Source organism: Hoplias malabaricus, chromosome 1, assembly GCF_029633855.1.
Source record: "Hoplias malabaricus isolate fHopMal1 chromosome 1, fHopMal1.hap1, whole genome shotgun sequence".
Taxonomy (NCBI): domain Eukaryota; kingdom Metazoa; phylum Chordata; class Actinopteri; order Characiformes; family Erythrinidae; genus Hoplias; species Hoplias malabaricus.
The window spans coordinates 40,526,905-40,542,691 of NC_089800.1; the positions used below are offsets into that span (position 1 = coordinate 40,526,905).

Here is a 15,787-nt window from a genome sequence, read left to right on the forward strand (position 1 = left end):
CCAAATTAAAAGTCCACAGACATACTTACTGGAGGCAGCTTCCTTTTCAATAACGTCTTTATTATTAAAACAAAAAGAAAACAAATCAGAAGCATTTACAACATACAGAAACATTTGTTAAACGGTTCCTGAGTAATATAAGACTCTTGACAGTTCAGAGACTGAATACATGTTCATTTTAAATTGGTTAAACGCTATTTGTATATATCTTACTCTATATAAATTTTTCCCTCAGCAGCACATGTAATAATACATATTATGGACAAAGCAAAATGAACTGAACAATAGCTGAAATTATGGCTTTAAATAAATGATGCACATTCAACAACATTGAATTACACTGGAATGTTACACTATCTTATGTTATAGTGTTTATTGTTTCAAATAGGTATATGTTTGAAATAAATGTGGAATGAATTTTGCACCGTTTAGACTAAAACTAAAACAGCAAATCCAACTTTACTAGCACTGTCAATACAACAGGTTAAGAAAAGATTGCTAAATAGTTTAATATTTGGGTAATACACGCCAAAACATTTTAGTATCAAACAGGCAGTTGTGGTGAGTGTATATGAGAGAGAGAGAAAGTTTGTGTTTTAAGTAATTAATCTGGCATCATTCTGTTTAGTCATGCATATTCAAGCTTATACTCCAAAAGACAAACTCACCACAGTCTGGGACACAGTTTTAAGATCTGACTATTTTGTTCAAGCTCCAGAAATCCAATTTTAAACATTCCACACTGCTCTGACCAATCCTAAACTACAAATGGGTTCTGGGTGCATTTGTACAGTATTCATATCAAACAGTCCAACATACTGCTTTATAAACAGTGAGACGTGCCATGATGGAAGACTATAATACAGGTAATCTATGTAAGAGTTTAAAACAGTCGACAATAGTTTCTTTTTAATAGAAAAACTAAAACAACTTTATAGTTGCTGGCAAAGTCTCCAGTCAAGACTCATGGGAAATGTAACACTGTTGAAAAAATTAGTCTGATACTGAATACAGTGAGAATTTACAGGGACAAAAGTACCAAAAACAACAACAAAAATGTTCAAATACTGAAGAGTACTCATCACGGCCCACTGCCTTTTCAGCAATTTCATTTAAGGGTACCTCAATGCAACTACATACCACAAACAGATTAAAACAATTAAAACACAGTCAGAAACCCTGGACAATATGTCCAAAATATATGTATAAAGCAATTATAAAGTATAGAAGGTCACTTTAACACAGAGAAAGCACTCTGAAAATACCATAAGTGCAATAATCTGCATCTATAGGATTATTTCAAAAATGAAACAAAGTGAAAGCATAGGTTTGTGTCACCAAGTCTATAGACTTTACAAAGACTTTGAAATTGAAATTCAAACAAAAACAAAATTTTCCATTTTTTTTACAACCTACACATCTAGCACAAAAACATCATCACATAACGTCCCACAACATCCGTCATATCAAAAAAGTGACCATGTAAAACAGTCGTGGCATGGCATTGTATACGCACACAAACACACTGACCCTGACTGAATTCAGAGTCAAAAAGATTGAGTGTGTCTGAACAGAGTGTGGTATTAGGCTCAGTAACTGATTGAATCATGTTCTGTGGTACACTGACAGATTGGCCAGTTTTGTGTAGCAGGATGTAGCAGAAGCTCAGTGCTATTTAGGTTTCACTAAGACAGAAATAAGCACCATCTGTGCTTTAATTCACTGTCACACTAGCTTCTTAGCATTTTGCTCTGCACATTCCTCAACCATACACTCAGCATGTTTTTCATGTTCTGTGTTCTTGAAAGACTGCTGGATTGTAAACTTGGTCTGTGGCTGTGAGGGTTTTGAACTGCGGCTCTGCAACTTATCTTTTAAAACATTCTTCTACGTCTTATCTAACTTGCTTTGTCTGTCTTAGCTCGATATTGTCAATATCTAATGCTATGACTGTAATTCGAAACGTCTTCTACAGTGCGTTGCTGAGTAAGTCTGCTGGAAAGTCCTTTATGAAATTTAAAATAAAGGAAGCAAAACTTCCCCAGAGGATTGTAACACTTTAATTGTCTGTGTCGATAATAACTTTGGCAAGCTTAGAAGCTTATAATTCTGCACCTCTGAAAAAAATGCACAACGTGATAGCTCATATGTGTGGCACAGTGCTCACAAAGTCAAAGCTTGTGGCTCTCGTGTCTTCGGTTTCACTTCTCCATCATATGATAAAAGAGGATTTGTGGCGAAAATGTCCCTGCAATACATAAAATATACATTTAATAACTGTACATTTCATAATATAATTGTAAACGTTATGAAGACTTGGTGATTTGCAAACAAGATCATCCTGTGTGCCTAACTGATTTTAAGCTGATTTATTAAATTTCATACAGAATAGAAATTTTCAGTTGTATAATGTTATCTCAAAATTAAACAGCTTTCCAAATCATTATATTACCTATTATAATTCTGTGATTATTGAAAATTTCCTAATTCATTTTCCAGTTTTGAGGCTCATGAGGGCATAAATCAATCAATCAATCAATCAATCAATCAATCTATCTATCTATCTATCTATCTATCTATCTATCTATCTATCTATCTATCTACACACAGGTTGTTGGACAACGAAACTGAAACACCTGACATTTTAGTGTGGGAGGTTTCATGGCTAAATTGAACCAGCCTGGTGGCCAATCTTCATTAATTGCACATTGCACCAGTAAGAGCAGAGTGTGAAGGTTCAGTTAGTAGAGGGAAAGAGCACAATTTTGCTCAAAATATTGCAATGCACACAACATTATGGGTGACACACCAGAGTTCAAAAGAGGACAAAATTATTGGTGCACGTTGAACTGAATGCAGTGCTGAATCATGTAAATGGATAGAGAATCATTGAAGGAGAGAGAGAATTTATGATTTTATTTTAATTTAAGGCTTAAGAATCCACAGGGTCCGGGAACAAACCCTGGCAGATTCCAAGGGCAAACTATTTATATTCAATTTAAAATATAAAATTGGCATTGGTATCTTAAAAAAAACTCACCTCATCTGCACTGACATAATCCATTGTATTGTTGTGTTGAGGGACTTTATAGCTGCAAGAAACAGTGTATCAATATAAGCTCTCACCATTACATGCAAAAATGCTATTCATACACTTCAAAGAGGCAGTTAACGATTTCAGTAAAGAGCATTCAGAACAGACCAACACTATACAGTGCTGACCTTCTGGCCAAGGTCTTTACTCACTTGTTTTCTCTGTGGTCCTTGCAAGAACAGTAGCCATTTTTCTGAGCTTGACAGAGCCCTACTGTAACAAAGATGAGTGCAACCACTCCTGCCAAAACTTTTAAGGCAATCCCCACAATGTCTGGATCATCTGGAGAGGAAAAAGGCTTGTCTGTTATGTTTAAAACTAAAAGATATATTAAATACTTTCTCAATACAAGATATGTCTTTTAAAATGTGCTTTGAGACCATAACTTACAAACATCCATAAGCTTTGGATCACATTTGGAATAACCAGCCTCATTTCTGGCCTGACAGTGGTACTCGCCTGCATCCTCTTTTATCACTGTCCTAAATTTCTGAAAGACAGGAATATCCATAAATCAGTTCTAAAGCAATACATGACAAAATCATAGGATATAATATTTTTTTTGGGTGCTGCAAAAAACAAAAATGTGTTAAAGCCCCAGGAAACCTCAGTCTATATTTTCTTCTCTAAATAGGTTAATCTTGCTCTTGTGGAAACAAAAGAAACATTTGCAATGTGTGTTCAGTCACTATATGTCTGATGTATTTTGACAACATTCTCCTCTTTTGATGTAAACTGGGAGGATCTGGCGATTGTAAATCACAAGGCTGATGTGGGTTGCTCACACAACTTGAACAAAACTGCTTGAATTAATCCAATGAAAGTCATATGTTTTAGATTATGTGTACCCCATAACCCACACACGCAGAGCCAGTTTCACAAATGTGTTCCTCCTTGTTCCTGCTATTGTGTTTAGTTCTGCTTCAGCAGCACAGCCAGCTAAGAGTATTGGACTGTTGTTTTTTAAAAACATTTCACACTGTGTTCCCACAGCTTCAAGCTTTGCAGTGTTTTCTTATATGAAAAATGAACATGACTTAAATGTGATGCATAACTTACTCAACTATTATTTAAACAGAAAACAATTTATAACAGCTGTCATTCAACTTCTGGCTCCGGAGGGACCCTGAACTGTGAATGAATGAATGAATGAATGAATGAATGAATGATATCACTCAGAACATACCAGTGAGCCAGTGTCTGTATTCATGATATATGAAGAATTAAAGAAGCGGTTGCTGGTTTTGGGTTCTTCAGGCAGTTCTTCATTGTTGCGGAACCACTGATACTGAGAAGGAGGGAAGCCCTCATTTTCCATGCAGCGCAGCTCTGTGGTCGAGCCCACAGTCACAGATTCTGGAACATTGCACCTCGGAGCCACTGGCTTTACTGGAACCCAAACGAAAAAGTGTTTGACCAGCAGCATACAACCTTACTGACATGTGCAAAGGATGGGCACGACAAATTTCTGATGATTTACAGTTTTTCTCAATTGCTAAAACACAAAACTCTGTTTCTGAACCAAATTCTCAGTGTCCTGAACCCATTTATTGAAATTGTCACCCATTTGGCAGAAACATAAGCACATTTCACCTAGTTAGTCACAACAGGTTCACACTTTTGGCAGAACCTTAAGCACTTTTAACCTATTAAGACACATTTTGCAAACGTATTTTCACCCACTAAAACACATTTTGCACTGTGATGCACTTGGGTTGTATAATGGTAAGCACAGGTAGCAAAAGTGAAACTCAAATAAAGCACCAGTGTCACAACTTAAACACAGCCACTCTAAACTGATCACACATGTGACAAATGATGTGAAGAAGCCAATATAAGCCAGTACAAGTGTCCCGGAAGTTTTACTTTGGGTAGAAAGAGTCAGAGAGACAGAGTAAGAGGTGGAAGAAGAGGAGGGATGAGAAGAAGAATGATAATTACAGATTAAATATGGGCAACCATCATTGACCACATTCTTGTCCATGGATTGACTATGAGGGAAGCAGGACTCCGAGTTCAGCGCAATCTGAGTGGATTCAGGATTCAGTGTCCACCATAGTCTGAATATTCAGTGAGGAGAACAGGTAATTGCTTTATTCATTTCATATATGTTTACAATATGACTCAATACAGATCTGTAAAAAGGTGTTTCATTAAACGATTTTCCTAAAAGATTTGTAGTCTTAGTGCCGTGTGTAATATTTTGTAACGACTTGTTCTTTTGTAGAATTGCAAGACTACCACATCGCAGGGGAGGACGTCTATGTTGAACCCACACCAAGAGACCCTCATTGTTGGCATGGTCCCTCAAAGACAAGTGTGATCATACTGCGTGAAATACAGCAGAATATCATTGACAAACAATGTCAACTGTGAAAGCATCAACAGTATCAGCCTTTTGACCGTTGATCATGTCCTAAAACGCTACAGAATGTGGATGAAGCAACTATACAGAGTACCCTTTGTAGGGTACAACTCAAGGGGTCAAGGAGCAAAGATTTCAGTATTTACAGGTAGGTGTTCAATACTGCAGTCTACTCCACAGCACAAGTCTATGTTTCTGTAACACAAATCTTTGTTTTTTTTTCATAGAGAAAGTTTCAACTGGATTCCTTAGACCGTCCACATGAATATATTTATATGGATGAAGCTGGGTTCAATTTCGCCAAAAGGAGGAGTAGAGGCAGGAACGTGATTGGCCAATGAGCCATTGTTGAAGTCCCTGTCCAGCGTGGTGGCAATGTCATGTTATGTGCTTCCATCAGCAATCATGGGGTTCTCCACCATCATGCCCCATTGGGGCCATACAATACTCAACTCTCTTGGATTTTATGAGTGATCTTAGAGATACTGTTAGGGTGTGAGCAGAAGCATCCTGTCTTTCATTGTGTGGGACAACGTGTGTTTTCACCGTGCCGTCCAGGTCAGACAGTGGTTCAATATCAACCAAGATTTACTAAATGTTTTTCTTCCACCATACTCCCCTTTCCTCAACCCAACAGAGGAGTTCTTCTCTTCATGACGTTGGAAGGTTTATGACCGGCAACCCTACACCAGGGCAAATCTCTTGCAGGCCATTGAACTGGCCTGTGATGTAGACGAAGTCCTGTGGCCTGACCCAGCACGTCAACATGATGCTGCAGTAGAGTAGATGCAGTATGCACTGCTATTTCTTTGTATGTGTGTGTGTATATATATATATATATATATATATATATATATATATATATATATATATATATATATATATAAAATTTTTTTGCACAGTACATAATTACTCATTTTTGATGAACAAGAGTTGTTTTGAAAATGCATTTTCCTTTGTGAACAATAAAGATTTCTAAAGCTTCATGATCTGATCTCATTGTTTTCCTTTTTTCAGTGTTGTGTGTAATGACTGTTCAGTGCTGTTTTTCATTTTGATCGACTCAGAACATTGTTTGGTTTTGAGCACTGCTTGAACCGTTTTGAGGAAATAGTTTGGTCAGTAGTATAGTTGAGTCAGAGGTTTGGTTAATTTGGTGTGTGAATTGGGTTTTGTGTTTAGTTTGTAGAAAGGGATGCATGGTTTCAGGAAATGTGTCTTGGCAATTGAGAAACTTTAAATCAGATGCAGAAGTTGAGTAATATGGAGCTGATGTGGGCATATTGTTTGTCATTACAACATACAGAACACAGGAGGACCAACTAAAATTACTGACATAGGGGTAACCTACTCAAAGTCTAAACAAAGTTTTTATTGAGTGGCACCGCTGTCGTAGTGTGGGCCTCATTAGCTGGTAGATCAAGAGTTTGATCCCTGGCGATACCACAGCCAGCAGACAATATTTTGCCTCAGTTATCCATCCCTCTCCCCTGACAATCAGTAACAATATTAATAAATGGCATTTATAAAGTGCTTTTCAATGACTCAAAAATGCTGCAGTGTAATGCTAGCCAATGCATGTGACTTCTAATGTAAGAAAATTGGGCAGTTAGCATTCTGCTTCAAACGTTATGTTGTTGACTGATAATTTATTGACTGTTTAGAAATATTTAAGAGGTGCAGCATATTGGTGCAACAGGAAGTGTTGCTGCCACAAAGATCCTGGGTCCTGGGGTTGTGGGTTCAATTCATGCCGCAACTCACTGTCTGTGAGGAGTTTGGTGTGTGTCTGCATGGGTTTCTGCAGTCCAGATGCATATTCTGGTAGGTGGATTAGCTGTTTGACTTTGCCTGTAGGTGTGATTGTGTAAGTGATTTTGTGAACGTGTAATGCCCTGAGACGGGCTAGCACTCTCTCCAACATGTGTTCTTGTCTTGCACCCAATAATTTTAGGTGGGCTCCAAAACAACCACAGGATAAAGCGGTTACATGAAAAGAATGAATTAATCCATATTATGAATAATCCAATTGCAAAAAGTAAAATATTTTTTCATTTTAATTCATCTCCCACAATTAGCTCAGATTACTCCCATCACATGAAACTATCGAGCTGTGAGGATGAAGCCCAGCACATGCTTCCTCAAGAAATGTGAACAAACGGCTTGTTACTACTGGGCTTTCGATAAACATGGCAAAAACCTGTCCCTGACATCTTTGATGTATATAAGATTACCTCTCACAGACAAGCTGATAAGTATTTCATCAAAGGGTTTATGGTCATCGATGGCAGCCACTTCACAGCGGTACAGCGCACTGTCTGATCTGCTGGAGTTCAGGATTAGCAGATTTGCGGGCTCTTTTAACACCGCCCTGTGCTCCAAATCGCCTGCCCATAAGAAATCAATATTAGTTTATGGCACTTCATTCATTACAATATATAAAACACATTTTAAAGGTGACTTTTTTTTTTAAATATGGGTCTTTAGTTGTGCATGGAATAATATTATTAAGAAAAGTCATGAACTGAAAGTATTTACTAATAGATGCGTGTAAAACATATTACCTGATATTTTATTTTGAAAGTACACATAACTGGGAACCCCATCTTTAATTTTCTTCCATTCAATTCTGGGATTATTTGTAGATATGGACTCTATCAAGCAGGTCAACTCAATTGCTTTAAAAGGAAAAGAGGGTTATTAATCCTTAAGAGTAATTTATAAACACTTAGTGATAAAAGTAGTGTATATTTCCTATTAAAAGTTAACATCTATATTTCAACTTACGCTCAAATTCATTGACCCACACGTCTTTATCTGTAGTTCTTAGTATTACAGCAAATGTTGAGATGCACCCTGTGAATAATACCAGAAAAAAATGTCTAAACACATCCTCACATGAAAATACCTAAAGATATAACTGCTCTTCTAAAAAATCTGCACAACACACATAGACAGATATTTATCAGCTTCCCTGCAAAAACTTATATCCTTCGTAAAACAATATTTCAATGGGAAATAATAATTATATAAATTAGATTTAAAATGATCTCATGGTGAAATGTTATTTTTGTGCATTCTATTTTATCTGTTACTGTTTATTATTATTATTTTTTTAAAGGATGTCCAATGATGGAAAAACCAACTACATTTGACAGCTGATTGCACGTTGAGCATTATTGAAAGTATTGATATGAAAGTATTGATTAGACATTCCTATAATGACACTGAATCAATATTAACAGAAGCAGTTTCTGCTAATTGGTTTAGCCCTTCTCTCAGCTCCTGGACATTTATCAGAACAACTTCTGATTTGTTGATACTCTCAAGGGAAACCTTCAGATTTCAGGAGCTCATGTGAGAGGTGTTTTGAGTTGTTCGCTGCAGCGTGCCTGTTGTAGTGTCTTTGTGGAACTGCTCAGAGCACCGTGTGAATGTAACAAATGCAAATTTAGCTCGGCTTCTACCTTCACTTTTCCTGTCTTTACCCAATTGACTTAAGAATGAATCTTCAAACAGGCTGCCACCGGCTACTTCTTGAAACAGAAATAAAACACATTACGTGGCTTATTTTTTATGCTAGTGTGAAATAAACAGAACTAAAAATAAACACACTAAACCTTAGCCTGCTGGCGATTCCTTTCATTTTGTGTTTTGTGTTCATTTTGTGTTTTTCCCTTCTGTGTCTCTACATTAATGTTATGCATCGAGGTCCTGGAGCAAACAACATCTCACATATTAGTCATAATGAACTAGAGCTGCGTTGGGTCTCTAAAAATGAAAAGTGTAGGAACAATGCATACATTTGTATTACTTGCCATTAATATCTAAAGCCAAAGTCCTACATCATTCCCAAATAAATCTTTTAGGTGACCGGTAGATATTTGGTATAAAATAATGGAAATAATGTTTGCCTTATTTATTTAAGATAAGATATTGACCCTTATTTATATAAGATATTTACTCAAAAAATGGGCTGTGCAATGAGTATGAGACATTATATATTTTAGCTATGTTGTCATTTTCAGAACTGTTAAACTCAGCAACCAAATAAAAAAAATATATTAACATTTGCAGAAAATATACAATATTAAATGTAATCACTGTAGAGGATGCATTAACTTATTTCTGAACAGAAAAGGACAAAACATGCCATTTGATTAGCCCAGGATGTCCTAACAAAATAGAAATATTCCTCTAACAATCGCAGCATGTTTTGGAGGCAAGTAAGACCTTTAAAGCCAAATCAGCAAGACTCAGCATAGCGTAGGCCACAGCTTATATGCTGTGTATTTGATTTGACTGTGAAGCCCCCTCTGGGGTTTGTGACGAGACACCCTGCAGTTTTCCCAAAAAGCACGGGAAGTCCAAAGAGAGTCACTTTATCCCAGCTGTAACTGATGGGACATGGAGGTCTCAGCTGACGTTTCCCAGACTTTCCCAACACAGGCTATTTTTACATCTGCTGCTGACATTTGACCATTTGAAAGACTCCACTGTATGGCACGTTTTTCTTTCCCTTTAGCATGTACTGACTTCATCATGTCTCTGGACATCACAGGCTAAGCCCCATGCTAAGACTGATAAGGCAATGTAGAGTGTGTTTATATTTCCAAAGGCCGTTTGAGTGGTATATAATTGTTAGTGTAAAAAGAGATGATTTGTTTTGGCAAACTGATGAAGAAACATTCCAGGGCACACTACGCAGCAGACAAATCCCAATTTTACATAAAAGTTGCGCAAGATGCCTGAGTAGAGAATAAGAAAAACGAAAGAAAAACGAGAGAGACAGAGAGACAGAGAGAGAGAGAGAGAGAGAGAGAGAGAGAGAGAGAGAGAGAGAATTTTCTTGAACAGGCACATTTCAATATTCGGAGCACACAGCCTAGTCACCAAATTGTCTTTCATTAAAAGCAACTAACTACAATACATCTTCTTCAAGGCTTAAAGGGCCAATATCCCACATTTCTCTTGAATTTGTCCCTCAAAGTCCCTTAGTCCCTTTTAAGGTCTTCTTAATATATATTGCGTTTATAATTCTACATCATTTTTATATGATTGTTTTATAACCATCTCTTATCATCAGGCAGGCTGTATTATTCCTAGTCTAAAATATGTAAACAGGTTCTATTCTGTTGGTCCTGTTCAGAAACCAGTCCTCCTTAGAACTAAAAGGAGATAAAAAAAAATTTATATAAAAAAACATGTTTATAAATTGTATAGCCGGGTCGGTGAATAGCAGGCTTTAAAAACTAATCCATTTCCATCACTTCACCAATTTACATGCCACGCATTTTTAGAAAAGTATACAAATTCAGTGTTCCATGATATCAACCATTTAAGGTGGTTTGCTATTCATCTTAATCCCTAGAAGTCTGCTCTTTCAGTGGAGACAGTTTCAGACAGAACAGCACAGCTCTCACATGTTCACGACCCCATTCAGTGTCAGATCTCATTCCAAATGTGACAGTGGTAGTGTGCACTTCGTATGTTTCCCCTTCAGCTAGCTGGGCAGATGGAGCTATATTTGCAAATGCAAACACAATGGTATGAGAGGGACTGTGAAGAGCAGAAGGATAACATTACTTTTACCCTGGTGTATGTGTGTTAGCGCTGAGGGTCCAGTTATAGGCAGATTATATGACATATTCATATGTAGCACATGCATGAGTATGACTTTGCTTCTGTTATATACAGTAGGCCTGTGTTCATATACTCATACAAAAATATCCACAGCTCTGTATAATGGACCCTTATATTTAGACACTGCCACAGTACCAAAACAAACCATTCATTTTCCAAGTCATACAGTCCATACATGGTTACTGAGCTGCAAAAAAACAGGCCATTTTGTACTCAATGATTTTGTGATGTCATTAAAAACACATTTATATAAATACATACATACACAGATCTATTAAGCTTACAGCATTGGCTTCTTGCATAGCGTGCTACATAAGAAATGTTTTTTTAAATAAACCTGAGCTGCTTTTTGAATTAAGTCCAGTCCTAATACAGGACAGCAAATCAGAACAGAGGTCATTTACATATGTCAATCTTAAAGACACAGTGACAAAAACGGCAGATATAAGTCTAAGGGACTTAGAGAGAGAGAGAGTGGAAATATTAATGTCAACAAGAAATAAGCACAGGCTTTCGGTGCACGATTCCATATAAATGTAATGAGAGATCCGCAGGAGGAAAATACACATGAAGATGTAATATAGGGTATGGGCCCTTTAATGTATGGCTGTATAGATGACCGTTACGTTAAGACAGCAGTCAACACGAAGCGGATTATTACACGCAGGGAGTAAATAAAGCCCTCCAAACCTAGACACACCCGACAATGACTGAATACAAGTGCGTTCACAGAGAGCGGCGGTTAAAAGTCGATCCGGGCGCCGTACTCACAGAGAGAGCAGAGGAGCAGCATGAACCGTGTCCGTCGTCCTCTCGCCATTTTGAAGGCGCTGATTTCCATGCGCGCGCCCAGCTCCGGTCAGCGCGAGGATGCTGCCTGTTTCCATGACTACTCAGACAAGAGCGCACGCGGAGACAAAAGAGCAGTAAACAATCTCGCTTATTCCTGAGAGGTTTATTAAAAAGCAGGAGACCTAAATCGACTGTGCCGTTTCCGTGCGGTGATCACCAACCTTAGGATCATATAATGTCTTTAGGTCGACAGTTGGACTGTGAAACAAACCGAAGTGTGCAGTCTCCTTTCCAACCACCAGGTGGCGTTGTTTGACAACAGAACCGCACTCAGCGACTCCTCTCATGAGAGGCTTTATTGGGCGACACCACATGGTATCAATTTAAATACTTTGACCCATTCGTCTTCTGTAACTGCTTCATCCTGATCAGTGTCTCTGTGGGTCCAGAGCCTTCCTAGAATCGGTGTGCACAAATTAGGAACATACCTTGTGTCACTCATTTAGAAACTGTAAGAGAATGGGTGAGTATACACTTACACACTTTTGGACAGTTTTACACACTCTCACAGTCACTCACACACAGCTAATACACCTACCAAATGTTTTCGAACTGTGGGAGGAAACTAAAGCTCCTGGAGGAAACCCACACAGGAGCAGGGAGAACGTACATTGTGAAAAATCGAACCAAGGACTCTAAGATCCTGGAGCTGTGTGGCAGTGACGCTATCTGTGTCACCACTAACCCTTCTACCACACTAAATGTAATGTCAAAAACAGTACATCACTACAGAGCCCTGCTGATGACTGGTGTGGGAAAGCATGGGATATGGTATTTTACCCCTTACTCTGAACATAATCCATTGGCTAAGATTTTGAGACAGTGTCTCAGGGTCCTGGACCTGTTTGGGGGTGTTTTCCTATGAAATGACACTCAGGTTGACAGCAGTGACAGAGGATGGACAGTGTCAGGCTGGAACTGTGGGGCATCAGGGCAGTTTGTGTTGACCTAAGCACTTACTTGGCCACATTCATAATTCTGAACTTAACTTATGCAGTAAATCATCAAAATGGCTGGCTGCATGGTCCCGAAGGGACTGTTTAGCAGTGGGGGCATTCTAAATATTTACCATCATACCCTACACCCCTAGTAAAAGAGGAACACTTTGTTCCTGATATGCTGGACAGTGGTTTACAGGTTAGAGTAACAATCCTCTCACTTTCTTTTCTAAATGGTCACTTCTCTGTTCTGAAATTAAAATAAGAGATTTTAACCCATAAGTGCAATGTTTTCCACAATATTTATGTCAGAATTGCTACACCAACCATAAGTGTAAGCAGGCTTCTCTTCTCTTCTCTTCTCTCATTCATTTTTAATTTTTTTATTACATAGGCTGCATTTTGTATTGTATCTGTCAACGGCAAGCACACTGATTCACATTAAGTAAATCTCCTGTGATGCATTGATGGAGCATGGTGTGGTACGTGGCTGTGCTGACACTGCTGCATGTCAGCCGAGGCAGTAATGTGTATTGTAATCAAAGAGTCAAAGAGCACATTAACATTAGTGTTCTATATGCGAATTGCTGTGGAGAATGTGATTGCGGTCTTTAAAAGTCAGCATGAATTTGCTGAGTGGCACAGCCTGTGGAAGCTCTGCTTAGCCTTATAAAATGTCTCCTGCACCTGGGATTCACTTTCACAACCCAGAATGTTCCGTGTGCTCTGTTAATGAGAAGTGATTTCAAGCCTGATTCTGTTGAAACTCCAGCATTAATTATAACCACATTATCAGGTTTACTTGAAGAGCAAAAGCAAAGAGGAAGATTGCAAAAAGTCGTGATATGATGTAGAGGAAAGGATATCCTAAATATTGTACACTGCTTTGTCCAAACGTTTCTAGAAACCCAACCCTTTATAATTAGTAAACAGAGCATACATTGTGGACAGAAACATTGTGCATGCACAGCTTGTATAATCTTCATAGAAAAGCGTGAAATTAAATGGGACGCTTTGGAGCAGGAATGATTCAGACTATTTGCTGAGCTAATATACATCAGGAAAAAATTCAATCAGGGAAAAGAAGTATGTTTATAGAGTGACTTTTCTTTTCTACTGGTGTTTTCTTCTATTTTTACACTTCATGTGACATGTCTTATGCACATAATACACCTCTTACATTATGTTAAATATTTTTGCTCTTATGGTTCATTTAAACAAGTGGAGAATTCTATAAGATTGAAATTTTTGACTGATTTTATGGTTTTTGATTATTCTCATATCACGTTATTCTCACGTAAGTCTGCAGTTAATGTTCTCTTCAAAGCATGTTGAGCAGTCCAGTGGCGATGTGTAAGCAAAGTCATAGCAGGGGTGGGCGATATGGCCCTAAATTAATATTGTGATGTTAAGTTTCAAACAGTCAGTAGAAACAACAACAAAGAAAAATAAATCTGTTGATTTTGTATAAAATACATCATGTAACAAATAAATCAACCCCAGAACTAAAGTGCAATGAGTATAAATCACAAATGTAAACAATAATACAAAAGTTAACTTTATACTCAATACAATCTTTCTTCAGACTCAGCTGAGTGCTTCTGCTTGACGTGGTGAAACAGATTAGTTGAGTTTCCCTGTTTTATTATTAGAGTCTTCTTGGATATCTTACACATTATCATGGCTTGTTGTACATCTGATATTTTGTGACCAAACCACCTCCACACAACTGAAGTCTCTCCCCATTCTGAAACAAACTTGTCCACCACAGAGCCACTTTCTGCCATACTTGCAGCTGCGCCTAAATGACTCACATAATTAACGTACACATTAATATACAAAACAGCATGACATAATTACGTTAATTACATAAAAATCAGAATATCGTTAGTATCTCCAAATGGATTCATTTATATATTTATTTGTTGTTTTAAAAAGTCTATTTATATTATTGCAAACAATACAATATAGCACAGCTGTAGGCCATACTTGGCTTCACAGAGGAAGCATTTGCTCAGCCTCACCCTCCCAGCTGGGGAGCATATTACTATTGGGGAATATATTGGAGAGAAATTTTTGTCTTCCATTTTGTACATAAACACAAATGGTAAAATCTAACACATCCTTGTTGATAAAAGATATAAACTGACAGTACATGTAATTCATTATATATAAGTGTATAGTTATTTTATTTTTATTATGTATTCAGTACAACCAGGTGATTAACAGATCCATGAGTAAATTGGAAACAAAGGGTGAAACACACTTTATCCATCCATCCATCCATCCATCCATCCATTATCCACCGCTTATCCGGGTCCGGGTCGCGGGGGAAGCAGTCGGAGCAAAGAAACCCAGACCTCCCTCTCCCCAGCCACCGACTCTAGCTCCTCCGGGGGTATACCGAGGCGTTCCCAGGCCAGTCGAGACATATAGTCTCTCCAGCGTGTTCTTGGTCTGCCCCGGGGCCTCCTCCCCGTTGGACATGCCCGGAACACCTCTCCAGGAAGGCGTCCAGGAGGCATCCGAACCAGATGCCCGAACCATCTCAGCTGGCTCCTTTCGACGTGGAGGAGCAGCGGCTCCACTCCGAGTCTCTCCCGGATGTCCGAGCTTCTAACCCTGTCTCTAAGGGAGAGTCCAGACATCCTGCGGAGAAAACTCATTTCAGCCGCTTGTACCCGCGATCTCGTTCTTTCGGTCACTACCCAAAGCTCGTGACCATAGGTGAGGGTTGGGACGTAGATTGAACGGTAAATCGAGAGCTTTGCTTTTCTGCTCAGCTCTCTCTTCACCACAACGGACCGGTACAGAGCCCGCATTACTGCTGACGCTGCACCGATCCGCCTGTCAATCTCACGCTCCATCTTTCCCTCACTCGTGAACAAGACCCCG

The 15,787-nt window shown here is 38.4% G+C and overlaps 1 protein-coding gene across 1 annotated transcript; it reads right to left on the minus strand.

Moving 5' to 3' along the window:
* Positions 1-59: 59 nt before the first annotated feature.
* jam3a (junctional adhesion molecule 3a) lies at positions 60-12,226 on the minus strand. The gene is made up of 9 exons (XM_066678099.1): positions 11,874-12,226; positions 8,247-8,315; positions 8,024-8,137; positions 7,694-7,846; positions 4,281-4,483; positions 3,485-3,584; positions 3,247-3,376; positions 3,041-3,092; positions 60-2,248 (listed from the first exon to the last, which is right to left on the minus strand). Exons 1-9 carry the CDS (start codon positions 11,941-11,943, stop codon positions 2,213-2,215), a joined length of 927 nt encoding a protein of 308 aa, XP_066534196.1. The 5' UTR covers positions 11,944-12,226; the 3' UTR covers positions 60-2,212.
* Between the last annotated feature and the right edge of the window lie 3,561 nt (positions 12,227-15,787).